Source organism: Leopardus geoffroyi, chromosome E2 (genome assembly GCF_018350155.1).
Source record: "Leopardus geoffroyi isolate Oge1 chromosome E2, O.geoffroyi_Oge1_pat1.0, whole genome shotgun sequence".
Taxonomy (NCBI): Eukaryota; Metazoa; Chordata; class Mammalia; order Carnivora; family Felidae; genus Leopardus; species Leopardus geoffroyi.
Genome location: NC_059335.1, coordinates 48522673 through 48549205, shown reverse-complemented (window position 1 = coordinate 48549205; position 26533 = coordinate 48522673). Strand labels below are relative to the sequence as shown.

Genomic DNA, 26533 nt, shown 5'->3' with positions numbered 1-26533 from the left:
TATTTTAACTAAAAAATTTTTTTAATTGTTTATTTTTGAGAGAGACAGAGACAGAACATGAATGGGAGAGGGGCAGAGGGGGTGGGAGACACAGAATCCAAAGCAGGCTCCAGTCTCCAAGCTGTTAGCAAAGAGCCTGATGCTGGGCTCGAACTTAAAAGCCGCGAGATCGTGACCTGAGTCGAAGGTGGATGAGCTACCCAGGTGCCCTTAAAATATTTTATTTTTTTAAGTAATCCCTACTCCCAACGTAGGGCTCGAACTCATGACCCTGAGATCAAGAGTCACACGTTCCACCGACTGAGCCAGCTGGGCATCTCTGAATTTGTATACTTTATGGTTTGTGAATTATAACTAAAAAAAAAGAAGAGAATCAAGTCAAAACCCCAAATCATCACCCTAATTCCCAGAACTGTGGTACTTCAGGTCAGTTTGCTCTTGCTGTGCCCATGGCCCGAAGCAGCAAGGCCTCCCTGACTCCCCACAATCTCACACCTGCTGCTGACTCCCAGGAGGGCCAAGAGCACTCAGGGAGGCCACCTGTGTCCCTACATCTCTGAGCTGCAGGTTGCTCTTCTCAGGGCTGGCTGTGCAGGTGGGCGGAGGTACATGTCCCTTAGGCAGCAAATCCTGGAGGTTCAATGTGGCAAGTGAGAAAAGTATGAGGCAGCCAAGGCCAGGCTAGCACTCAGCTATAGCCCGACCCTATGAGAGCCGCCATGGCCCACACCAGGCTTCTGGCGGGTACTCATTTCCCTAACAGGAAAGATGCTTGGGAGGAACCATCAGCACCAGAGAGCCCTGGCCTGTGAGACGCCCACACTCTCTGAGTGGCTCCAGGGCCAGGCTACCAGGGTGGGAAGACCAGGAGAGGAAGCTCTCCCCACTTCCAGCTAGAATTAATGTTCTCATTTGCTGCCTGTCTCTCTTTGCAGAATCATCTGCTCGAGGGATAAGGAGTCCACTTCAAACACTCTGGTCCCCAAACCGGAGCCCAATAAGCTATACTGGGCTTTGTGGTCAGACAGTCCTGACTTCCCATCAGTTAACTTCACCCTTCCAAGCCCTCTCCCGACATCTATTGAGCACCCACTGTGGGCCAGGGCCCGGGCCAGGGCCTGTTTTTGTGGGAGGAGATGCAAAGCCAAACAGGATGGCCCTGCCTCTCTCAACAGTGACCCTGGGGAGACAGGCGGTAAACAACACTTATAATGCAGTGCATGTGCAACCAGAGCCAGCAACTTGGCCTGTGGGGATCGAAAGGCTTCAGAAGTACCTTACCATCAGTTTGCTGGGGGGCAGAGGAAGGCACTCAAAGCATTCACTTAACTAGCATAAGCCTTTCCGGACACAGAACCAGAATCCTGTGGCACATTCCAGGAAGCTAAGCTTTGATCTAGCTCTGGAATGGGGCATGGGGCTGGTGTGAGTGTTAAAAAGGAGACAGCAGGCCCAAAATGGAGTCACCTGTGCTAAATCCCAAGTCAGCAAACCAAGATTTAATACCTAACTTAATTGTAGTTTCAACCTTTAACCTTTAAAGGAATGTAACCTTTAGCTAGTCAACATGGAATTACCTGGTCAGCCCTAGTGAGATAATCCTCTTGGCAGACCCCTTCTGGTCCCATTAGGAAGGCAACTTTGCCTGAAACAGTGCATTCTTTGCTAGTCATTTTCTTTCTTTCCTTTTTTTTTTTTAATGTTCATTTATTTTTGAGAGACAGAGAATGAGCGGGGGAGGGGCAGAGAGAGAGGGAGACAAAGAATCTGAAACAGACTCCAGGCTCTGAGCTGTCTGGACAGAGCCCAACGCAGGGCTCGAACCCACGGACTGCGAGATCATGACCTGAGCTGAAGTCCGACGCCCAACCAACTGAGCCACCCAGGGGCCTCTGCTAGTCATTTTCTTTCTCCACTCCCTTTCTGTCTTTAAAAACCTTTTCTTGTCTACAGCTTCTTTCTATTGCTACATGGGGATACTGCCTGTTTCATGAATTGTTTGAAAAAAGCCATTCTGATCTTTTTGTTTTTTTTTTTTTTTTATTTTTTTTTAACGTTTATTTATTTTTTTTTTGAGACAGAGAGAGACAAAGCATGAACGGGGGAGGGTCAGAGAGAGGGAGACACAGAATCTGAAACAGGCTCCAGGCTCTGAGCTGTCAGCACAGAGCCCGACGCGGGGCTCGAACTAACGGACTGCGAGATCATGACCTGAGCTGAAGTTAGCCGCTTAACCGACTGAGCCACCCAGGTGCCCCAGCCATTCTGATCTTTGAGTTTACTCAGTTGAAATTTTGTTATTTAGCAGGGGGCATGGCCAGAAAATCAAGTGGAAGTCATAGGGAGGGGCAGGTACCCAAGAGCTATGGCCCAAAGAGGTTTGAACTTGGTTTTGCAGGTGATGGGGAGCCTGTTTCCCCATATGTGCCAACAGAGACTTCCCCTTGCAAGGTTGTCATGAACATCATAGGAGATACTCTGTGCTCCCCTTCTGTTACGAGATTTTTGGTACCATAGCTGAGCCTGGTCAGTGGTCCTGACTTAGGGACTGGGCAGGAACTGCAGTGTATACACAAAGAGCTTCAGATTTCATCTCTCTACGAAAGAGAATCTGCATGGACATCTTGGTACCACCTCCTCCTACTTCACTGGAGAGCAGCAGCCAGCAAAACTGCCTATTTTACATTTTGAATTCTCTTATTTTGGAAAGTTTAACACCAAATGGCAAATGAATGCAAATTACACTTCAATTGCACAATTAAAGCCGGAACTGTTGTCTACAGGTTCCTTCAGTAATCCCAGCCACTCCTCTAGTGCTTACATATCAGGAGATTTGTCTCTAGTCCTCAGGGACTGGCAAAAATCTGACAGACAGCCCTGCCTGGAGCAATACCACGTGTACTTGTAAGTGTGTGTACGTGTGAGGGTGTGTGTGCACGCGCGCGCACTCTCGTACTCGCTTACAGCCCACCTTCCTGGTTCTTTACGATGGGAGCTGAGAATAGCACCACCATCTCCTTCAGTCTCCTAGATGCAGGGAGATGAAGGGGCTGCCAAAATAGAGGGCAAGGAATGGCTTGAAGACACAGTGGGGAATTTGTGGGAGCCACTTCAGGGCTCCTGCGCCATCCAATCCAGCTGCTGGCTCTTTCCCAGCTGACCAGCAAATCCCATTGAGCCTAGGGGCTGGACTTGAGACTATGGAGCAACAATCCTGACAAAGACCTAGGCCAGGACTCTGCCTCTGCTCAGGGAATGAGTGACCCAGGGAGACAATGTCAAGGCGGTGTGGGGTGGGGGGGCGGGGGCGGTGCTGGGACAGAGCAACAGAGACCAAGGGAGAGCCATGCTCCGCCCTCTGGCTGAGCCTGACTTTGAATCTCTGTGCCAGGCCAGGGTTTTGGTGCCCCACCCCTCTTGGAGACCCCTTGGTCTGTGGACAAGCAGCTCTGGAACAAGGACACAGTGATCTCAGCAGCCTTGCTTGTGGGCACTGGCTTAAAAACTGGACGAAAGGCCCCCAGTGATAGGCCCACTGCTCGGCCTCTAAAAACACAAAGTTAGTCCTCTTCCAAGGAGGAGGCTGGCTGGGCCCAAGCCCGCACTGGACTGTAGTCCTGGCTTTGACAATGAGGAAAGGCTCAAAGAAAGCAGGAGGAAGCCGCGCCAATTAGTATGCGCTACACAGCTTTTTGCAAAATGAATATAAAACACTTGTGCTTTCTTTTTGTGTGAGAGAAAGAGTGGGGAGAGGGAGGAGGAAAGAAGGTTACAAGAAAGCAATATTCTGCAGGGGCAGGAGTGCCTGCAGTTGCCATGGCAACGGGGGGTGGTGGTGGTTGTTGGGGCGGGGGGGCGGGGGGGGAGGCACATCAGCTGGTCCCTGGTCCTGGAGTGGGGTGAGCTGTGAGCTGGCCCTCGGAGTCAAAGGGTCAGTGACAACTGGGTGCAGAAAACATGTGACAAAGCAACTCTGAAGGGGAGGCCCGGGTGGAGGGAGGGAGGGGCCAGCACATCCTCTGTGGCTTCGGGAGCAAAGTCAAGGAGGCCAAAGGATTCCTGAGAAAGCCCTTCCTTCCAGGAGGTGACTTGATGCCAGCAAAGGGCATATTTCAGCGTGGGAGGGAAGTCACCATCTGGATGGGGCCATTGCAGGCTGTCACAACCCAAAACTCAGGCAGGCTGAGGACAGACTCTCTAGGGCAGTGCTGATTTCCCTCCCTTCTTTTATTCCTCTGTCCAGATGCTCCCTCTCCCAACACCTTGTCCACAGAGCAGCCCTGGAAAACCCGTCGCAGAGGGAGTCTCCCTTCTCTCTCTCTCCCTCCTCTCTCTCTCTCTTCACACCAACCCCCCCCCACCCCCCCCGCCCCCATTGGCTGGTTCTGTTCCTGGCTTCTCCTTTACCACCCTGGGAACAGCTGGAGACCCAGAGTTTTACAAGGCCAACTCCCTAGGCTGGGGGTCTGGCTTTGCCTCCTACTGAGGCTCCTGAACATGAAGTCCCAGGGCGAGGCACTCAGCAGATGTTGAATAAATACTTGCTGACCAGCAGCGCCAGGCAGGAAATGGAAGATGGATCGTTCTGAATAGCTTCTGCCAAGGGGATGGACAGAGAGGCCTCTCGCTTCACTCTACCCACTTATCTCCAAGAAACTTTTGTCAAAAGTTTGGCTAGGTCCCTAGTCAGCTGATTAGGCCCCAGATGTCAACTGGCTCAGCGTTCCAGCCCCATAAGGAGGGAAGGAAATCCCCAAGCTGGGCCCTCTCTGGTCCTAGCCAGAAGGAAGCTGCAAGAGTGTTTCCAAGAGACACAACTAGGTCCTGGCAAGAGAGGTGAGTTCAGGCTAAAAGCCCTGGAGGCTAAGGCCTGGACTGTGTGGGCCACTGCCAAGGCTATCTGATGCCTCTGCTGGGAGCAATGGGGCCACAGGGCTGTGCCTGAGATCTGGGTCAGGTTGGGCTGCTCCTTGTTCTTGGGAAGTGGAGCTGAAATTAAGTGCAGAGGCACCATGGCCAGGCATCCACAGAGCCTTGGGGCCCTTTGCTTCTCGCCACACAGAAGCCTGTCCGCTTCCTTCACAAGTGGTATAGGCCCAGTGCGGCAGGCCTCTTGAGTCCCTGATCACATACAGAATGGCTCCCGCGGCTTGTGGAATCAGCTGGGGAACTGACCCTCGGAAACCAGGTCGCTGTCCCCAGGAAGCATCCCCTTAGGGTGGTGAGGAAGGCACGGGGCCTCCCATGGGCCCCAGAGCAGTGAACCAATGGAGCTCTGGGAGAAGGCACACACAGCACCCGGCACCAGAGTGGAGGCTCCTGCTCTGGACACAGAGTAAATCTGAACTGTAGAAGTCGGCAATCAGGCCCTGGCCAGGCCTGGGAAAGGGGTGGTATTCCCAGAAAAGCTTTTGGCTACAACGGGGTCAGAGCAGGCCAAGCCCAGCATCTCCTGGGGGGCGGGTCCCTCAGCCCTCTTCAGCAATGGCAAGGAAAGCCCTGCCAAAAATTTAGATTTGGGGGCGGGAGAGAAGGATTGCCTAGGCTCAGATCTATTTTATTTCCCATTGAGAAAACCACTCTGATTAAGAACCTTTGAGGTCGTACTTGAGCAAAAACAATTAAAAAAAAGGATTATAACTTGTTTTTTGCCTGACTTTGAATGCACACTTACAGGGATCAAGGCTACTTTCTTTTTTTCTTCTTTTATTTTTTAAAAATGCTTATTTTTGAGAGAGAGAGGGAGAGAGAGAGCACAAATGCACACGTGGGAGGGGCAGAGAGAGAGGGGGACAGAGGAACCGAAGCAGGCTCTGTACTGACTACAGACAGCCCTATGGGGGCTCAAACTCATAAACAGCGAGATCAAGACCTGAGCCGAAATCGGACACTTAATGGACTGAGCCACCTAGGCGCCCCTTCTTTTATTTTTAATAAACTCTGAGATCCTTCCCTAAGTGCCTAGTTCTGTGCCATACATGCGAAAGACCAGCAACCGGTGCTCACTGTTAAGTCCCACTAACAGTGACAGCACAGTGTGCGTCCTGGCAGCTTAAAACCATTCCAGCCTCCATCCCTCAGAGTGGAGGAGAAAAGAAAAGCCAGCCTGGGTAAGGCAATTTGGAGGCCAGTCCCCAAGTCCCCCCGTGCGTCCCCTCACCCCCGGTCTCCCTCCTGGTGATGCCAGCCATCGCTTGTCTGCATGATGCCAGGCCCCCTGCCCGGGGTGGGGTGCACTCTCAGAGTCCTACATTCTCCCTGAGAGTGAGCCAGAGGCCGAGGAAGGGCCTGCTGTGCTCCAGACAGCGCGGGAGCAGCACACACACACCGTCGGCGCTCGGTTACCAGGTGATGAGCCGAGGGGCCAGCTGTCTCCGGGCACCAGTCCATGGCAACCGGGAAAGCGGCACAGGGCCGTCTCCTACCCTCCTCCAGGCCTCCGCTTCACCCCAGTGTACCTGCCAGCTACATGCACCCTGCCCTGAGGAGGCAGGTCTGCTCTGGCAGGGTCAGGGCCCGGCAGGGTGGGGCAGGCCAGAGGGGTTCAGCTCGCCATCCACTGTCCCTCCTATTTGTTCACCTTCTCAGAAAATGTTTCTGAGCACACACTATGTGCTGGACACAGTCTCCGTCCTCCCAAAGTGGGACAAGGGCTACGGGAGAGTCGGCGTGCAAAGAACACCATAATGACGCCGATGGGGACCTCTTTGATGTGCAGATAGGAGGGGTGGTGTGTGACAGACAAGGCTTCAGGAAGCCGAGGTCTTGACCAAGTTACTTCACTTCTCTGAGTCTCAGTTTCCACTTCAGTGAAGTGGGGGACACAACAGAACCTACCCTGGAAGGTGTGCTATGGAGATACGCTAAGGTCATGCCCACTCAAAGATGTCCATCCAGCGCAGGGTCTGGCAGGCAGCAAGTGAATGGAAAATACCAGAACCCAGGCAATGAGGCCCAAACTGAGAGCACAATTCAGGGGGTCCAGGCTGAGGCCTAAGCAGCTGGATTTTTAAAAAGCTCCAGAGGATTCTGACAGCAGCTCTTGTCTGGATGGGCTCACTGTGGGGCTAATGTCTGGGTTATTGGACTTTAGCCTTTCTAGGTAAGATTACTGATCACTTCCTGAGTTCAAGGGGAGATGGGCTGAGGGTAGTCAGTCAGGCCCAGGGCCAGGCAGTGTGCTCACCCCTGCAGGCCACTCAGCCCTGCAGCTGGGCTTAGCAAGAGCTCCCAATCCTGTCGCAGGGGAAGGCAGTCCCCAACTGGCTGCCCTTGGTGGACTCTCTCCTATACTGCTGGACCTTCCACTGGGGAAGCCAACCTTCCCAGTCCAACATCTGCCTTCACCAGGAGCCTAGGTGTACCAGGCAGCAAGCCCCCAGCCACACCCATGTCAACCCGATACTGTGCCAGTTTTGGGTCCTCATCCGCACATCAGGGGAAGAAATCCAGAGAAAAATACTAAAGACTCTCTGAGCACCCACAGCCGCCTTCCCAAGAGTGGAATGCTGCCAGGCCAGCTGTGGTTGTCTGGGTACCCCTTTACCCAAGGCCTCCTCACCAGGCGCAATAGGAACCGTCACTATGCCAGTCCTCTCTCCTCCCTGGCAATGATTTGCTGCCAGGACTCCTATCCGAAGACCAGATCCTCCCAGGACTTCTGGTGTTGACCACTCGTGCCTCGTCTGGGCGGTGGGTCCTGGTTGGCTGTCCCTGGAGACTGTGAGTGGAATCCAGGGCTCTTCCCCTGCTGCCTTCTCCCTGCTTGGCCCTCCCTCCTCTCACTCTCAGGAGCCCCCAAAGGAGGCTGCAGCATCAGCCGCAGGGACAGCCAGGTGGACAAGTGCCTGTGTCCTCGGCATGGCCTCCAGGGGAGCTACAGCAGGCAAGGGCCCCAGCTGACCTCCCCGGGTGTGGGTGGGGGACTCTCGGCAAGAGTTCTGGGCCCCCAACATTGTGCCCCTCGTTTTCCTGGCTTGTGTCTGACCTGATGGCGTGACCTGACTGTAAAGGAATCTTGGGGACAGAGGAGGGGGTGAAGGAGTTGTTTTTGTTTGTTTTGGAGAGTGGGTGGAATGAGAACTGGGCTGAAACAAACACTGAGGCAGGGATCTCAGGAAGAGGAACAAACCCCATTCTTATGGAAGACGGTCTACTCTGAGCAGGCCATTTTAGTATTCCAGGGAGCAGGGTCAGGACCACACAGCATCAGAGCTGGATGGGACGAACACAGACCAGGCCAACTGTGTCTGATGGCAGAAAACAGGAGGTGAAGGGGTGTCGTGGACTTGCTGGGTCCCACAGAGAGCAGGGCAGCGTGGGGCAGAGGCCACCCTCTTGTTGCTCCCCAGGCCCCTTCCTACACTGCTCTCTGCCGGCTACTAGCCCCACTCCTTCGGCATATGCCCTGGGAGGGTGAGCGGCCCAACGGGGCAGGTCAAGGTTCAATGCTCAGAGAGAAGGTGCACTCAGAACTGATGAGGGGAGGGGGGCCGGCCTCAATGAAGCAGTGCCTCCATCCTGGGAGGACCCCTATCCTGCAGTGAGGTCAGCCCTTATGTGCTTTTGGATGTTCCAGAATCAGATGACCCAACGTCTGGCTCCTGGTGGTATGACCTTGGAGAAGTTATCTTCCTAGCCCTTGGAGGTCCTCTTAAGTCAAAACTGGTATAATGAAAACAACTCCAAGAGCGCCAGGCAAACTTGTCAGGAGAAGAGAAACAATGTACTCTGAACAGCACATATGACCCATGAACTCAGCCTTCTGCCCTCTCCTGCTCCCAGTCTCCTCCCACAGATGTGGGAGGGGTCTGAGCCCAGTACCCACTGTGGATTCTGAAGGCAGCCAGTGGCGGGGGGTACTGGATGGGCTGTCATCACCTCTCTGAGCTGCCCTCAGATGAAGGGGCTCCAATGAAGCAGAAGTCCCCATTTCTGTGGCAGACACAGAGATGGCCAATTTTATTAGCAGCACCTTTGCATCAGGACAGAAGAACACAGCCCTGGTCACTTGGGACTGTAAGAAGAGGAACCCATGGGGATGCTCTCAGTCTGGGGCCTCCGTCTGGGTGAGACCTGACATGGAAGGCCCTGTTGTCACTAACTGAATCCCTTTAAAGTGGTAATGAGCCCTTGGGCCCAGCTGGCCAACCCACCAGACCAAAGTGACAAGAGTCCCTGGGAAAGAAAAGGCTGAGGAAGCATTTACAGGGACCACATGGGATGAGGGATGCAGAAGGGACAGGATGGGATGACAGGGCCACTGCCCCTGGGACAGAGGAGGCCAAGGGCAGCCTCACTCTACTCTGCTCCAGGGACAGGGCTCCGTGACAGTCAGGAGTGGCGGCACCCGCGGCCTTGCTGCAGGACAACCCCAGAGCTACCCACTCAGCTCTCATGTGAGCCGTGACCTGTCTCCCTATCGGGCAACTTAGCTCAGCCCCAGTGAGCTCTCTCTTTTGAGACCTGAGAACCTCTTCAGTTCTCCTGCTCCATTTCTCCTGGGACCTGGCCATGCGAACAACTGAAATCTTCTCCCATCTCCCCTAAGGCTAATCATCCCTCAAAGCCGGCGTGTCTGTTCCCCAGTGAGCCTGCGGCTGGTGAGGCAATGAACACCTGGACGTGTGGTGGATTGACCCAAACAGAAAAGCTGATGGCCCCCATCCCCTCAGGACGCAGCAAAGCCTAGAGCAGCCCCAGGGCTCCCTGCCCCATGGGTGTGGACACTCCTGAGATGTGCTATGGGGTTGAGGACAGGGAAGGCCCTAGCAGCCCTGGACCGCAGTACATCACAGCTCTCCTGTGTACGTTTGTGAGATGTCCCCAAATCAATCCTTATAACCATCCCTGCTACCCCAGCCTCCTAAGACATGGCCACATGCCTCACGAGGTGAATGGGCTCCTGAGCAAGAAACTGCCATTGCCAGGAACAACATCCTCACAGTCCTACCTTCCAAGTTTTTGAGAAAGGTGATTCTCATTCTTTTTTTTCTGTTTTTATGTCAGCCACATCACATGAGCCATAAACTCCCCTCAGCAATTTCTCTTCATAGTTACTCTGAGGCTAGGGGAGCAGATGGGGGTATCTCTCCTGGGTTGATGACCTCTGCTCTTAAGTGTTAAGGACACCTCAGCTCCAAGAGGTGGGAAGACTCCAGGGAAGGTGCCTCCAGAGGCCCCAGTGGGGTGTGCCCTTCTGGATCTCCATGGACTCTGAGGCCTGCTTCCGAAAGAGGCTGTGGCAGCTGGAAGTCCCGAGGCAGGCCCTCTGCCGATGATGCCGTTTCTCCTCTCTTCCCTGGAGCCAGGCAGCCAGCTCCTCCCTTCCACCTGTGATGGTGGGAACACAGCCCACTGACTTGGGCAGACAGCTCCACCTCAGGGGTGCAGGGGTTGCTGAGGGAGGGGGGTGGGAAAGGGAGAAGGTATAGAAAGGGGCGTCGGTGTCACTGCCTTCCCCTTGGTTTTTCTATGACCTCAAGACAAACATCGAGCCCCAGAGCCCCCAGTGAGGCCCACCCACTTGGCCATCTGCACAGGGCCTGTGTGGTCCTAAAGACAGGCAGGGAAACAGAGGACAGAAACCAGCTTCTGTTCTGGCTTTTGCTGCTGAAGCGGGGGCAGGAAGGATATGGGGAAAAAACAGAGCCTATCTTCCCTATTTCCACCTGTATCTTTACCATTTTTGTACAGAAATGATTACCAGCATCAGGAGCTAAAATTTACCACGTGTTCACATGTGTTGGGTATTCTACACCCATGACCTCATTTCATCCTGGGAATCCAAACCTGGAAGGGTGCTTCTACAATTATTCTCGGTTTTCGGATAAGCAAACTGGGGTTCAGGGAGGCCAGGTCATCTGCTCAAGCTCAGTGTTAACCAGCTATGAAGTGGTGAGCCAGGGCCACACTCTTGGACCGCCTGATCCCTAAGCCAGTGCAGGCTGCAATATCACCTGGGGGGAAAATGTTACCGGAAAGGGATGCCACTCAATTTGTCACAACGAAACTTAAAATACTGAAAATAAACTTCTTAATGAAGAAGCCCTACAAAAAAGGCCCGGAGGCTTTGCAAAATGACTTATGGAAACGGGGAAAAACCCTGCTTCTGGGTGGGAGAGTTCAAGGCAGTGAAATGATAATTTCTGGCTAAAGCACTTGTAATGACAAACGGAGTTACGACGGGCCAGGATCTGGTCGGGAGGTTTACGCTGTCTCGTTCAACAACACTCTACAAGGCAAGTGTGGACATCACGTGCCCCGTTTTGCAGGCCAGAGACTCTAAGGTCCCTGGTGAAGAGGGTGAGAGCCAGAAGCCAAGCTCAGGTCTGGCGGCCAGTTGTCTGGGGTGCTATGTTCTCTCAGGGGTACTACCAACCACCCTTCCTCTCTTCTAAGACTGAGATTTCTTTTTTAAAGCTGTGTGTTTTTGTTCTAAGTAGATTTTATTTTTTTTAAAATTTTTTTTTTTTTTTTTTTTTCAACGTTTATTTATTTTTGGGACAGAGAGAGACAGAGCATGAACGGGGGAGGGGCAGAGAGAGAGGGAGACACAGAATCGGAAACAGGCTCCAGGCTCTGAGCCATCAGCCCAGAGCCCGACGCGGGGCTCGAACTCACGAACCGCGAGATCGTGACCTGGCTGAAATCGGACGCTTAACCGACTGCGCCACCCAGGCGCCCAGATTTTATTTTTTACAAAGTTCTAGGTCCATGGTAATATCGAGCAGAAGGTACAGAGATTTCCCACATACCCCTGCCCTCGCCCCAACACAACCTCCACCAAATGGACATTCCCCACCACAGCGGTACATTTATTACAATCCGTGAACCTGCGTCAACACATCGATGTCACTCAAAGTCCATAGTTTACCTTAGGACTTGCTCCTGGTGTTGTCTATTCTAAGGGTTTGGACAGATGTATAACACATACCCATTACACCCTGAGGATTCTGAACGCAGGCTGGGAAGTAGTGTGCTTGGGGCTGGGATGGGGAATCAGGGTGGTCCTGAGGCCCCTCCTGGACCAGCCACACCTTCAGGGACATTGAGAGGAGGAGTTATTGTCCTCTGGTACTCATGGGTGGAGCTCACTCAGGCAGCTGCAGGCTTAGGAGGCAGCCGACAACTGGCATCTTCTGGGCAGAAGAAGCACGCCCACCTCCCTAACGGCGTCCAGCAGGGCCCTCTGAAGGGCATGCACCCTACATTCCACACTGTTGAAATCAGGGTCGCATTTTCACTTAAAAACATGTAATTGGATCTCTAGCTAATGGGGGGATTGCTACTCTGGTGCCAAGAATATTAATTTGACACCTGCAAGTTCCTTCTGACCAAAGGGATCTTCAGACAAAGGGTGCAAGGACCAGGCACTTGCACTGGTACTGAGGAAACAGCCACTTATCCTGAGTCATGGAAAAGCAGACACAAGTGAGGATGCCGGAAGGGCATGGACTACCAAGTTAGCGCTGGAGTAGAACTGAGAAGCAATGGCAGGTGAGACACCCAGCAAGGCCACAGGCCAATGGGACTATGGAACATGGTGGTGGGGCAGGGCTAGGTCTCTGAGACTCTGCCCCTCCCTGCACCCAGCTCTTGCATTAGTAACACCCAGGTACACTCTGTTCCTTGAGGCCAGTGGCTCTCACCAAAGGTGAGGAGAATGTGAGTTTATCACAATTATACTGGGAGAGAAAAATATTCGCAACACAGATGACAAACTGAATGTCCCCAATATACAAAGAGCTCCTACAAATCAGTAAGAAAATGGGACAAAGGGTCTGGAGGCTGAAGCTTTTACAGATATCCACCCCTCTCCACAGCACACTGAGAACTTTCTCAAGAACCTGTGGAACAGGAGAAGGTGGCCAGAAATGGGGATGACAATACAACTACACACAAGCTCCCCATGTCCTGTCTGGTTCTGATGTGGGTAGCTGGGACCACACTTGGTGGAACACAGGTATGACGGTTAAGCGATTAAGAGAAGGGGCTTTGGAGTCAAACAGATCTGGTTTTGAGTTTGGCCTCATCACTCCCTAGCTGCATGTGAGTTATTTTACCTCCTTCAGTCTGGGTATTCTCAACTGCAAAATGGAAATGATACCAGTTCTTCCCCATAGAATTGTCGAGGGTTCGCCAGATACTACAAGGCAAGGGTCTAGCACAGTTCCGGGCACAGCAATGACTTCATACAAGTTATTACTACCTATCACCCAAGACGATGGGCAAACCTGTGCCTTGAGGCCCCGGGCTGGATGTAACGTGGCTAAGTTCGAAGGAGGCTCTGTGAAGCCGTCAATAGGAAGGCGCCTCTCCCCACCAGTCTGGCTGTGGTCTGATGTGACTGAATAGGCTTTCAGGGTCTTACACCCCAGGGAGCTCCGATTTGAGTTCAGGGCTGTGTTTGGAAATACTGGGAAAACCTACCACAGAGAGATTTCTAGATATCCTAGAAAGGAAGCTCCAGGAAAAGGGGGACTTTGTGTTGTCTGTGGCTGTATTTCCAATGCCAAGGACACAGTATGCCCTCAAGGTTGCCAAAGAGACTGGTCAGGGGACACTTAGGAATGTGATCTGGTGAAGAACCAGGATAGGGCAGAATCAGGACTCACCACTGATTATCCTGGTCCCCAACTCCCTCCCCTAGAGAGGGGAAGGCAGGGAGTCTCGGCTCCTGTTACGACAACAGCCCCCCTCCAGCCCCACAACTGTCCCCAAGAGCAGCTGCAATCCTTTCCCAGCAGAGGCCCACAAGATGTGCCCCAAAGCTCTGACAACATTTGGCACTTCAGCAAATCGAGTTTCCACAGCCGCAACCTGAACAGAGCTGTTTAATGGACTGCATCTCGCCGGCTCCCTGTAAACGCATACGCACACAAAAACCAATCACAAGCAGAGAGAGCTGGATGGGATTAAACAACTCAATTTAAAGGACTGAAGACTCAGCTGCTTCCAGTGAAGTCCTAGGGAAGGAACCAATCAGAAAGTTCTTCTCTTTCTTTTTGTATTGAAACGAGGGCTGTGCCAAGTGCCCTTAGTCACCCCCAACTCAGGCAGAACCGGGCCACGTCCTCCTGGGCCCCCTGCCGAAATGGGTGCTGAAGGAAAGGGAAAGAGAGGGCACGTGTGCATGTGAACGAGGCAAGCAGGAGGGGTCAAGGGCAGATTCCCAGACCATCTGTTTTGGAAGCTTCTGGAAACGCAGAGGCAGGCACCAGCCCATCTGATCTCTTTTCAGCTCAGGTTCAAGAAAGCAAACTCAGGCTGCAGGAAAACTATCCTAGGCCACACACAGCCTGCTACTAGGCTCAGGCGCCTCACGCATAGGAGGTTGTAAGCAATGTCGCTCTCCTTCTCCCCTGGCCCCCAGCTCTTGTCCACTTCCATATTCCCAATGGGCAGATTTGTGGATTCACGTGCCCACTGCCTCATGGGGCACACAGCTTTGCCTAAGGCCCACAGCTGCCCAGAGCCCAGAAGAGGGAAGGAGAGGGACCAGTCAAGGTACAGCCTGCCAGCATTGGACAGGCGGCCTAGAGCTGGTATAGGTGAAGGGAAGGGATGTCACCCTGGCCAATGGCAACACCCACGAGCAATCCTGCCCCTAGGCTGGGAGGCAGGGGAGTCTTGAAAAAGCATTACCTTAGCCTGACAGCAAAGGATGGAACGCTGCCGAGAATGGGGTGGGGATGGGGGCCGCCCCCCAGAAGGCTAAGAGACGCAGGGCCCAGCTGTCTCTCCCTTTCTCTGGGCTAGCCTCTCCCTTCTGCTCTTGGTGACCCCGACAAAGCAAATCTTAAAGGGCCAATTTCAAGCCAGAGGTCAGAATGGAGGCTGGCTGCAATGAACAGAATACAACAAGAACTCACAGAATGGCCAGCATTGCCTGGCCCAGCACTTAGCATCTTCCGAATTACTGCCCCACTGAGCAGAGAAGGAACCAGACAAGCCACTTGCTCGTGGTCAGGCAGCTACGCGGGGCCAGATCTTGCTTTGGGGACCCAACCCAGCCGAGCTGCCCACCACCACACCCCACCCGCCCTGCCCTTCTATAGCCGAGCCAGTTTCCCCCTGAGGCCAATGTCCTCGCTGATACACTGACCCAGTGCTCCTCAGAAGGGCTGGAAGAAGACGTCCTTGTTCCCAAAGCCAAGAGCATTAAACACAGCTTTCCCTGTAAGCGATGCACCTTACCAGGTAAGAAGAGAGCGACTTTTTGGGTGCTGATTTAAGAGGACAACAAAACAAGCAACTCTCAGCTACCACATCCCATCCGTCACTCAAATGACTTAGGCAGCCATGACAGAAGGAAGGGGGTGACCTACCTCGTCAGATTCATCCGACAACGTCTGAAGCAGGATGGGGAAGAGGCTGTCTGTGTGCCGGAACATCTGGAAAGCAGAGAAGCCGGGAAATCCGTGAGCTTCCCCCACCCTGGCTCCACCACTGAGCTCAGCGTGGACAGGGTCCCACTGCACTGCATGGACCTCCCCCACACCCCCAGTGCTCCTCAAGCATCTTTCACTCCTCTGCTTGCCAGGGATTTTCTAGAACTGCAGTGACCAGAACCCTACCAAGCATGGGGAGGCCCCAGAAAACTGAAATAGACCCAGAAGCAAACCCCCAGGTTCGAAGGGCCTAACAGGCTGATGGGCCCAGGGACTCACCTTCCGGGGAGTCTTGATATAGAGGTGGTAGAGCCACTTCAGGACAGCGATCCTGGTCATCATCCCGATGGCCATGTCGCTGAGGTGGCAGTTCAGGACCTGCACGATCCCGTCAAGGTGGAGGGTGACTGGGGCCCTGTCCGTGCTGTGGGTGAGACCGGGAGGAGAGCTTAGTTGAAGCTTGCTATAGCCCCTTCCGCTGAGCTGCAGCGCCACTCTGGCTTCGCAGTCAGAACCACACACATGCTGCACTTTCCTGGGTGCGGTGGCCAGGAGCGGGCAGAGGGCACACCCCCTCCACGTGGCTGGTGGAGGCTAGTTTCACCCCGTGGCCTCAACCCTCCTTCTCCAAGGCTGGAGTTGGTGGAAGAGGGCCAGTCTGCTGGCTGCCTACCCACCTCCCCAGCACTGGCCTAGCTTGTACTGGAGAACACCTCTTTGAGATCACCAAGCTGGGCCCCAGCAGACCTCAGGGATGAAAAGCCGTTCAGCATCCTCAGGGCATTCAGTCCAAACCCTTTGTTGATAAGACAAAACCAATGGATCCAACGAGTCCAGGGGAAAGCCCTGAAAACACCCTTTAAGAGCAGACAGAGTTTTCACCAGGCAAACAAAGAATATTTCTCCAGTAAGGACCTGGGTCCTGAGGACCCAGGTCAGGCAGTTCAGTTGCCTGTCTGTAGAAAACGGTCTCGCGTGGCATTTCTAGGCTGCTCAATTATTCATTGGCAGCAGGAACTTGATGCCAGTGCTTTCCTAATTTGCCTGCAGCCTCTCTGAAGCTCATTTGATGTGAATTCCTAAAGGGACCCATTCTCAGTTCTGTAACTGCTAAACAGAACTGCTGTTTAATATGGTTTGATGATTCCCCACGGTGCTCGTTTAGGGGTGAGAGTGGGTACTTCTATCCTCGGGTCGCCAGACGGGCTGGGCGTGTGATGACAGAGCCCAGCAGTCCTGAGCCTCTGGGCGGGGATGCCACTAATTCCACGGGAGTCATGTGGCTGGAAGTTCTGGGGTCTTTTGCCAACACCTAAACACCTAGGTTCTTTGCTAGCCTAAGACAGACAGGGAAACTAAGGCACAGACAGACAAGTTCAGGGTGGCAAACACAAGCTCCCAATCTCTTCATCACTTTCTCTCTCACTGTCTGATAGAAACGTAATGTGAGCCACATATGGAATTTTACATTTGTGAGTCCTATACTCAAAAATAAAAAGAACCAGGTAAAATTTTAATGACATATTTTAATGAATATAACATACCCCAACAATATCATTTCAACATGAACCCAACATAAAAAACAATATACACATCACTCATAGTATACTTCATATTCTTTTTGGTGTTCTAAGTCTTTGAAATCCAGCGTGCATTTCACCCTGACAGCACACCTCTGTTCACACTAGCCACACTGCACGTGCCCAGCGGCCCCGTGACTCTGGCTATTGCCACGGACAACACGGCACTACGGTGTTGGGCTAGCGATCTATCCCAGGGCTTCCTGAGCATTTTCTTTTCTTCTCTGAAAACTTCCTAGAAACTCCCTCTCCTCCTGCTGATGACCAGGACTTACTCTCTTATCGCCAAGTCCTTCTTTTCCCTGTCCTCCTGGCCTCCTACCTGGCTCCTTCCAGCATGCTATTATAGCTCGTTTCCTTGAGAAGCTGGAGAAGCTCCAGAAGCCTACCTACACCCCAAGGCCTTAACAGAGTGGGAGCTCAGGAGGCTGTGAGGAATGAATGACAACTGCCTGATTCTGCCTCTGCGTCCTGACCTGGTGAGCCCTCGGTCCACAGTGAGTCCCTTTCCACAGCAGGACATTCCAGCTCCCACATGGGGCCAGGGTGCTGGGACTCTATGCCTGGCAGGCCAGCACCACTTTCTTAGCTGAAATGGTCCCCCGGGGAGCAAGGCCTTGTTTTCACTCCCCTGGGGGCAGTCAGGGCCGTAGTGGCCAGCAATGGCTGTGGCCTAAGCTGCCAGTGGGAGGAAGGCAGTGCCAAGCCCAGCTGCTCCGACTCCACCCTGCAAATCAGGCTCAGAGGTTACCCGATAGGGAAGGGGTGGAGCTCACAACTTGAATGTGAGCAGTCCGAGCCTAGAGTGGCCTCCTCTACCACATGGCACTGCCTCCTAATGGGCCAGGCTCAGGAGAGTCCATTTCCAAATGTCCCCTGGCAGGGGCAGCTGAATGGCAGCCCTTATGTGGACTGGCCCGGTCAGACCTGGCAGCCCTGCGTACTGGAGGAAGAGAGAGGGGTCGCAGAGACCGTTCAATATATTTTCCTATCAGCACGACAGGCAAAGTCTCTACGTGGGGCGGGAGAGGAGACTGGGAAAGGCTGGTGCTGCTGTGTGTGTGGGGCATTCCAAATCCAAGTGGCCCAAATAAGGGCTCCAAGATACTAGATGGTCCCTGGGCCAGATGGGCTCCTTGATTCACTGTAGTCCCAAGATGCTTCCAGCCAGTTCAATGTCTCTACTGAGGGACAAATCAAGGGCCAGCCCATGGTGGCATCTCCCCCAGATGGCACTGTGTCAAGGCCATAAAATGAAGGATTTCGTGGAGCCGGTGCACAAGAACTGGCAGCATTCTGTGCACTAACATTCTCCAACTTTCCCCACAGCAAAAGTTGGCTATGGCAAACCTCCCCAGACACGGGCACCTTCAGATTGCTGGTGAGGCAGGTGTCAGCTTCAACCCACCAAGAACACCATGGCTGAAAGGGACGTCATGGTTCAAGTAACTCAATCCTGCGATGCACAGATGAGACAGTATGGAACCTGTCCAAGGCCATGCGGCCATCAGTTGAAAACTTATTCCCTTAGCCGGAGACACTCCCCCTGGGTCTCACTTCCCTTGGCTGGCTGGAGGTGAGGCTCATGGGAAGCAGGGGCACCCAGGGCATCAGGGAGACTGATCTTAGTGCCTGGGAAAGATTCTACTAGCTGTGGAGGAGGCAGCTCTCAGCTGCTCCGCTGGGCAGGGCTGGCTGCTGTGTGCTGGGCTCCACACATGCTCCATGGGGAGCCAGAAGTCTGTGGGAACCCAGGCCCTTCCTAGAGAGGGCAGGCTGCATGGTGTGCTCAGCTCCTGAGTCCGAGATGGAGTATCCTCTGCCCTGGGTTACCTTACCCGGAGAGCAGATGGGAGCTCACTCACAGTTTAAAATACATTTCTGCATTGGGTCCAAAAAGTCTAGACTAGTCGCTCCTGGGGGCTTCTGAGTTATTTCAAGGTGTCTGCAAAACCCCACTTCCACTGAGCATTCTCATAAAGCATCTCATAACTAATGTCTTACACGTATGTGTATGACATTTTCCAAGTGCATGGCACTACTGTAGCTATAAAAATAGCGATTTAATGGGACACCTGGGGAGCTCAGTCAGTTGACTCCACCTTCGACCTGGGTAGTGATCTTGTGGTTCGTGGGTTTGAGCCCCGCATCAGGATCTGTGTTAACAGCTCATAGCCTGGAACCTGCTTCAGATTCTGTGTCTCCCTCTCTCTCTCTGCCCCTCCCCTGCTTGTGCTCTGTCTCTCTCTCTCTCAAAAATAAACATTAAAAAAATTTAACAACAAAAAATAAATAAAATAGCGATTTATTAAACAATACTTCTGATTCTACCAATAAATAATGATTAATTCCAGGGGTTCTCTCTGGGAGGCAACACTTCATTTCTGTAATGTCTAATGTTTTTTTTTTTTTTTTTTTTAATGTTTATTTTTATTTTGGTGGGGGAGCAGGGAGAGAGAGAGGGAGAGAGAGAATACCAAGCAGCCTTCACTTTGTCAGCAAAGAGCCCAACACAAGGCTCGAACCCATGAACCCTGAGCCTGTGAGTGGAAATCAAGATCGGAAGCTTAACTGACTGAGCCACCTAGGCGTCCCTGTAATATCTAACTTTTTATGGTACTCATATGTTACATCTCTAATCAAATTAGAAAGAAAGTAAATAAAAAAATTGTTTCTGAATTCCACATTTTCTTTTTAATTTTTTTTTTTTTTCAATGTTTATTTATTTTGGGGACAGAGAGAGACAGAGCATGAACGGGGGAGGGGCAGAGAGAGAGGGAGACACAGAATCTGAAACAGGCTCCAGACTCTGAGCCATTAGCCCAGAGCCCGACGCGGGGCTCGAACTCACAGACCGCGAGATCGTGACCTGGCTGAAGTCGGACGCTTAACCGACTGCGCCACCCAGGCGCCCCCACATTTTCTTAATAAAGTATCTTTACAACTTTTTTTCAATCTCTAGATGCTAGAAGTTGGGAAGCACGGAATTCCAGATCTTTCTGTTTGCCTTTATGTAGCCAGTGACCTATACTGAAACTCAATGATGACACCACAGTCCTTGGCAAGGCCCCAGGCATTGGAGTGGAAGCCTGTGCACGTAGTAACCTGTCCGGGGCTCCCCTGTCGGGTGGGCTTCTGGGACTCTCCCAGTGCAACCAATAAAGGCCACACCAGTGGCCTTGGGAGTCAGACAGGCCTAGCCTGAACTCCAACCTGGCCACTAATTCCAACCTGGCTGAGTGACTGTGGACCAGAAGTTCACCTCTCTGGGCCTGTTTCCTCATTCATAAAATGGGGATAATCATGAGGTTCTTGTAATAATAACTGTAGCTAAAATGCGTAAAGGGCTTTCTCTGAGCTGGGCACCATTCTGTTCTCTTTACATATTCAATTCATACAAGCTCCACACCCCTAGGAGGTAGGCACTGTCATCGCACCCAGTTTAAAGATGAGGAAACCGAGGCAGGGAGCGGTTAAGCTGCTTGCCCAGGGACACAGAGTCAGGATGTGTGCCCGGGCGGTCGGACTCCATTACACAGAGGATTCATAAGAGATGAGGGCAGGCAGTGTGTCTGGACAGTCACAGGGTGGGTTTTTGTTTCTTGGCGATCCTGGAAGTTGCCTTCTTGTCTGAGCTCAGTGCCCCTCTGGCAGCACCTACTGGAGGAAGACTGCCCCTACCCTACTGTCTTCAGCTGCCATCTCCAACGAGTGGGGGGCCCAGGGCCTAGGCACCTGGCTCAGGTTTCATGACTCTGAAGGTCGCCCCCCTCTCTGGCACAGCTACTGACTCAGACTGGTAGCTGCCACGAGGAAAGAGCCATTTGTGGGATAAAGAAAGCACGAGATGATTTGCTCTTGGTTTTTTAATTTTAAAAGGGTAGGATCTGGCATGGGCTCCTGAATGACAGGTCTAAAACAAAATCTGGTTCCAATGAGGCAGTTCCCAGCCTCAGCCTTTAGAGCCACTCCAGCAAATGGCGCCCCTGCCTCCCAAGCGAGGCAACGAGAGTCATGCCCGCCCTCCATGGTTAGTCAGTGATGTCTGACCTCTGCCTCCTCCTAGACCTTTCTCCACCTCCCACTGCCACTCCCCTGGAGCAGGACAATACCCTGTGGCCTAAGCAACGGTGACAAGTCTGCAACAGGCTTCTCTGCTGCCACTTTTGCCCCTCCCTCACTCATCCCCCCTGGAGCTGCCAGAGGGCCTTCCGAGTCACAGGTCTGCACCAGACACTGCCACTTACAGGCAGGCTCCCATAGCCTTCAGAACAAGAGCTGGTCCCTCTGGAGGACACATCTCCCAGCACTTCCCTCCGGATCTCTCCCCCAGCTCCAGAATCCAGGATCCAAAGCTGCCTCCTTAACCTCCCTGGGGCACACAGCCCATGACTGGCCCACTCACACACCTGTGCCTCCTTCCACCCCAGCGTGGGAAATACCAGGATATCCTGAGTTGGCTGAAGCCCCGAATCTAGAAGTTATTCTTTCCCTCAGTCTCTCCTCTCATTCCATCACACGCATCAGCAAAACTGGTCAAGTCATCCTTCAAAACAGATAAGAAAAAGTCTCTTCAACTTTCTCCACGTTCTGCCACTTCTTGAGGCTGAGCCTCCGTCTCCTCCCACGGGAAAGAAGCTGTGGCCCCCGAGGTGGTTTGCATTCGCCCGACCCTCCTAATTCTTTCTCTACACAGCAGCCCCCAGGTCTCCAGTCCCTCCTCAGCCCTAAAAGGAATTAATACTACTAATGACCCCATGGGATTGAAACATCAGCAAGATCCAATGACGTGACACAAAGTATTTGGCACACCCGGGCCAGGAAGCACCCAGTGAGTGACCACCCTTGTCAGCCACTATTCCAGTGAGCTTCAGCTCGGGCACCATGGCACGCCCCCAGCACCCTCTGAGTTCCCTGTCACAGAAATCATGCCCTGCTTCTGTTTCCCCACTAGAGAACTTCAAGCTTGGGGACCACACTCAGGGGTCACATCTTTACCTTGGAACCTGTAGGGCTGAAGCCTGGCAGGTACTCTGGAGTATGTGACAACTAACAGGATGAATGAATGAATGAATGTTTACCGCCTTGCTCAAATGATTAGAAGAGGCCCCAGGAGCAGTCCATGTTTATAATCAGTACTCACATACTTTGAAAATGCCCACAGGGTCTTAGAAATAAGAATAAGTGAAAAAATGATACAAAAGGAGGAAAGATTCTAAAGGTCCAGGGAGAAGAGAGCCTCCTGGGGGTTGAGTGCATATTTTCTCATCATGAGTGACCCCTTCCCCAGGGTCCAGGTTCAGTGTCGGGATGAGAGGGAAGAAACCCCTTATAGAAGAATGCCATCCACTGCAGCCCCACAGGTGCTAATTCTACCCAAAGACAAAGTGACATGGGGCAAGTCCAGGGGAGGTGGAAAGGGACAAAACGGTGATAATTCCCTCTCCAGTGGATGTCATCACCCAGCATACAGTATGTAGGGAACTGCAAGCAATGATCTTGCTGCTTGGCCTGCTCTGCCCCCATGTGGAAGGCTGCACTATGACAGCTGACCCGGCGCCTGGGAGAGGACGGCTCCTGCGGCCCATAGCCTATGCTCTCTTGGACTCTGGAACAGCCTTCTCCTTGTCAGTCTTGTCAGCCCCACGTTATCCCGACAGGCAAAAAGGTTCTGGGCAAAGCTGTCTGCGCGTGTCTCCCTGTAGCTACCATGCACTGGTTCTACGTTTACAACCTGTGTTTACTGACCTCCAACAACTTCTTATCTTTGTCCTTGGGGACAAGGCTACCTGTCCATCAGAACTAGGGGGATTTGGGTTTGCTCAGTGTTCTTCAGATCCCTTCATCAAGCACCCACTGTGCCCCCTAAGGAGAGTTTGCCTCTGGTCTTTACTGCAATTTGCTGCACCCAGGAAAGACCCAGGCCACTTGCTTTCTACAACGCCTCTGGCTGGAACAAACCACTTACCTGGCTGGTGTGAAGACGCTGATGCTGCTACTGAAGCTGGAGTCACAAGAACCATCAGGGCCTCCTGGGGACAGTGAGAGGAACAAGGTGTCATGCCAGAGGACCGCTGAAGTCTTCCGAATGAATAAGATGCCTGATATAAGGACAGAGACTCTCTAGTCCCCCACACCTTGACTCTGGCTCTTGAAAAGGATTATAGCTCAGGAGCCCTAAGGACCCAATGCCACCCACTCCCCAAGCTTCTGGGATAGCATCCGTGCTTGTAAGCGTTTAGGCACAGTGATCTCAAAAGAAGAAGGGCACCAGCCCTGAATACATCTGGGAAATCTCAGAAGGGACCGCTGGCCCGAAGGCAATGGATGTTAAAAATGACTCCTGGGATAGTCAACATCATTAGCCATCAGGGAAATGTAAATCAAAACTGCGACAAGGTACCAGTTCACACCCACTAGGACAGCTGAAATACAGATAATGAGTGGTGGTGAGCATGTGGAGAAAACCCTTGGACCCTGCTGGTGGGAATGTAAAATGGTGCAGGTGTTTTGGAAAACAGCCTGGCAATTCCTTAAAGGCTCAACAGAGTTATTACCCTCTGACCCGGCAATCCCACTCCTAGATATATACCCCAGAGAAACGGACGCTCATGTCCACACCAAAACCGTACATCATGTTCATAGCAATCCAAATGCCTATCAACTGATGAATGGATAAGTGTGTTACAGCCATACAGTGGACCATTATACGGCAACAAAGATGCATAAAGTACTGATATGTGCTAAAACATGGGTGAACACTGGAAACATGCCACCGTTAAGAAGCTAGTCAGGGGCGCCTGGGTGGCGCAGTCGGTTAAGCGTCCGACTTCAGCCAGGTCACAATCTCGCGGTCTGTGAGTTCGAGCCCCGCGTCAGGCTCTGGGCTGATGGCTCAGAGCCTGGAGCCTGTTTCCGATTCTGTGTCTCCCTCTCTCTCTGCCCCTCCCCCGTTCATGCTCTGTCTCTCTCTGTCCCAAAAATAAATAAACGTTGAAAAAAAAAAATTAAAAAAAAAAAAAAAAAAAAGAAGCTAGTCATAAAAGCCTGCAATTTGTGAAATGTCCAAAAGAGGTAGATCTATAAAGACAGAAAGTTGAACAGAATATTTATTCTGAGATTATTTTAATTTTCTGAAAGGTTGTAAAAATAGCACAGAATTCTGTTTACCCTTTACCCAGCTGCACCTAACATCGTGCATTATCAAACCAGGAAAGGAACACTCACATAAGACTGTTAACAAAACTACAGACCTAATGTGAATTTCACTGGTGTTTCCACTTACGTCCTGTGTTCCAGGGTAGAATCAGGGACCATATGTTGCATTTAGTTGTCCTGTCTCCCTAGTCCCTGCCAATCTGTGACGGTTCCGCAGTCTTTCCGTATCTTCCACGAACTTGCTATCACTGAAGCCCTGGTCAGTCACTTTGCAGAATGTGTTGCCACCTTGGTTAGTCTTGCATTTTCTCATGATTAGGCGGAGGTTACGCATTTTTGGAAGACCACCATCAAAGTGACGCACTTTCTCAGTGCATCATATCAGGGGTATGTGATGTCTGTCTGTCTTGTTACTGATGATGTTGACCTTATCATCTGACTGTGGTAGTGTCTGCTGGGTTTCTTTACAGTAAGTTACTATTTTCCTTTTTGTAATTAATAAATATCTTGGGGAAGATACTTGAGACTAGACAAACACCTAGTTTTTTCCTCAAATGTTCCCCTACTGACTTTGGCATCCATTGATGGATCTATAATAATTACTGTGGAGTTTGCCTAATGGCGATTTTCTGTTTTCCTCTTTTTTTCTACATTAACCAGAATTCTTCTATAGGAAAATGCAGTCCCTTCCCATCCATCCATCCATCCATCCATCCATCCATCCATCCATATCATTATGGGCCCATATTTTATTCTGTGGATTACCAATTAAAACTATCATTATTTATATATTGTTGATCAAATGGTACCAGCCTTGGCCTCTTGTAAGTTATACAAGTAAAACATATTCTCATTCTAAAAATTTCAAACAAAGCAGAACATGCCCCCGTCTCTTTCTAACCTTTAATCTTACTCCACTCTATATGTAGGTAACTACTTCACTGGTCTGGCAAGTATTCCTATCTTTCTTTTTGTTTTGTTTTTTAATATGAAATTTATTGTCAAATTGGTTTCCATACAATACCCAGTGCTCATCCCAACAGGTGCCCTCCTCAGTATTTCTTTTTGTTTTGTAACATAAATGGAATCACAGTATGTTTTCTGCAATTTGCTTTTTTTTTTTTTTTTTTTACTTTACACTATAGCTTAGTGTAGTGTTATTCCTGTGAACTATGGACCACCCTCAACCCCCAAGTAAAGAGGGCCTTGATTTCCACGTTGAACAGGAAGGCTCTGAGCTGCTGCCTGCCCCCTCTAGTCCCAGAGGCTCTGTGTGGGACAGGGCACAGCTCATTGGGGCCAGGCGCAGGCTGGGCCTGATGGAACAGATCTTGGCAAAGGGGAGGAGGACACACGGGGAAGGCTGGTGGGCCAGCCTGGAACGGCAGCCAGGACTCCACGCCCCTGGCTGCCTCCTCCCTCTTGACTTTTAGAAACATGCACATTTGTAGATGAAATGATGCGATATCAGAAACAGGGTTCAAGTTAACTTCCTTTGTTTCGTAGCTTTCACTCTTACATCTCTCCCACGCTTCTTCCTGCACAAGTGCATTTTTCTAGGATCCCACGTCAGGGGTACTGCTGGGTGGAAGGGTCAGGAATTCTATATTTTAATCCACGTTGATAAGCTGCTCTTTAGTAAGGTTCTACCACTACACATGCACTTCAGGCACAGAGAAGCAGTCGATCTCCCCAAGCTTCACACAGGGATATTAGTAATCTTTTACATTTTTGCCAATTTGATGAGTAAAAATGATACATCGTTTCACTCTCCAATGCTCCCATTTCCAGTCAAGCTGTACATCTGTGGCTGCCCTTTTTGTATTAGTTCCCTCTTTAGAGAATTGTGGTGTAAACGGCACTAGGAGCAAAGACTCAGAGCCCTCGGGCCTAAATCTGAGCCCTGGCCCCCCTACTTACTAGCTGTGCAACTGTGGGCAGCTTACGCGACTTTGCCTCCAGTCCCTCACTGTATAATGGGGTAACCAGTACTCCCCTCACAGCCTTGTTAGGACAATACGTGAGCTAACATTTGTTAGGTGTTTAAATGGAAAACCTTACCTACATCTCTATTTGTTCCTTGAGAACAAATTCTCTCAAATGTTCATGGCTTCTGACCAAAGGTATGTAGCAGACGATATATTCCACCTGCTTACTCTCCCCCCACTAGGAATGCCTCTTCCCCCCTCTCATCTCTACAGGGAGCGTGTAACTAGAGTAATATAATCAGAGTAAAAATCACAGTAATAACCTCCCTTATAATCAGAGTAAAAAAACGGGTGGGGTGAGGTGGGGGCAGAGTGGAAGCTAAGGAGAAGGAAAAGATCCCGTTTAAATGACCTCCATGGACTTGGCTTGGAGCCCCCAGTCCTCTGTGACCACATGCAGGGCCACATGATTACT

General features: G+C 51.6%; 1 protein-coding gene across 4 annotated transcripts in view; it reads right to left on the bottom strand.

The window, feature by feature from the left end:
* The window catches only part of VAC14 (VAC14 component of PIKFYVE complex), a 102702-nt gene that overhangs the window by 55185 nt on the left and 20984 nt on the right, over window positions 1-26533 (bottom strand). For all 4 annotated transcript variants that reach the window (XM_045443486.1, XM_045443485.1, XM_045443488.1 and 1 more), the window contains exons 10-12: window positions 22941-23004; window positions 15672-15816; window positions 15330-15395 (exon numbers count right to left, since the gene is read on the bottom strand). In XM_045443486.1, coding sequence (XP_045299442.1) covers window positions 15330-15395; window positions 15672-15816; window positions 22941-23004 — 275 coding nt within the window. The remainder of the gene's footprint in view (window positions 1-15329; window positions 15396-15671; window positions 15817-22940; window positions 23005-26533) is intronic.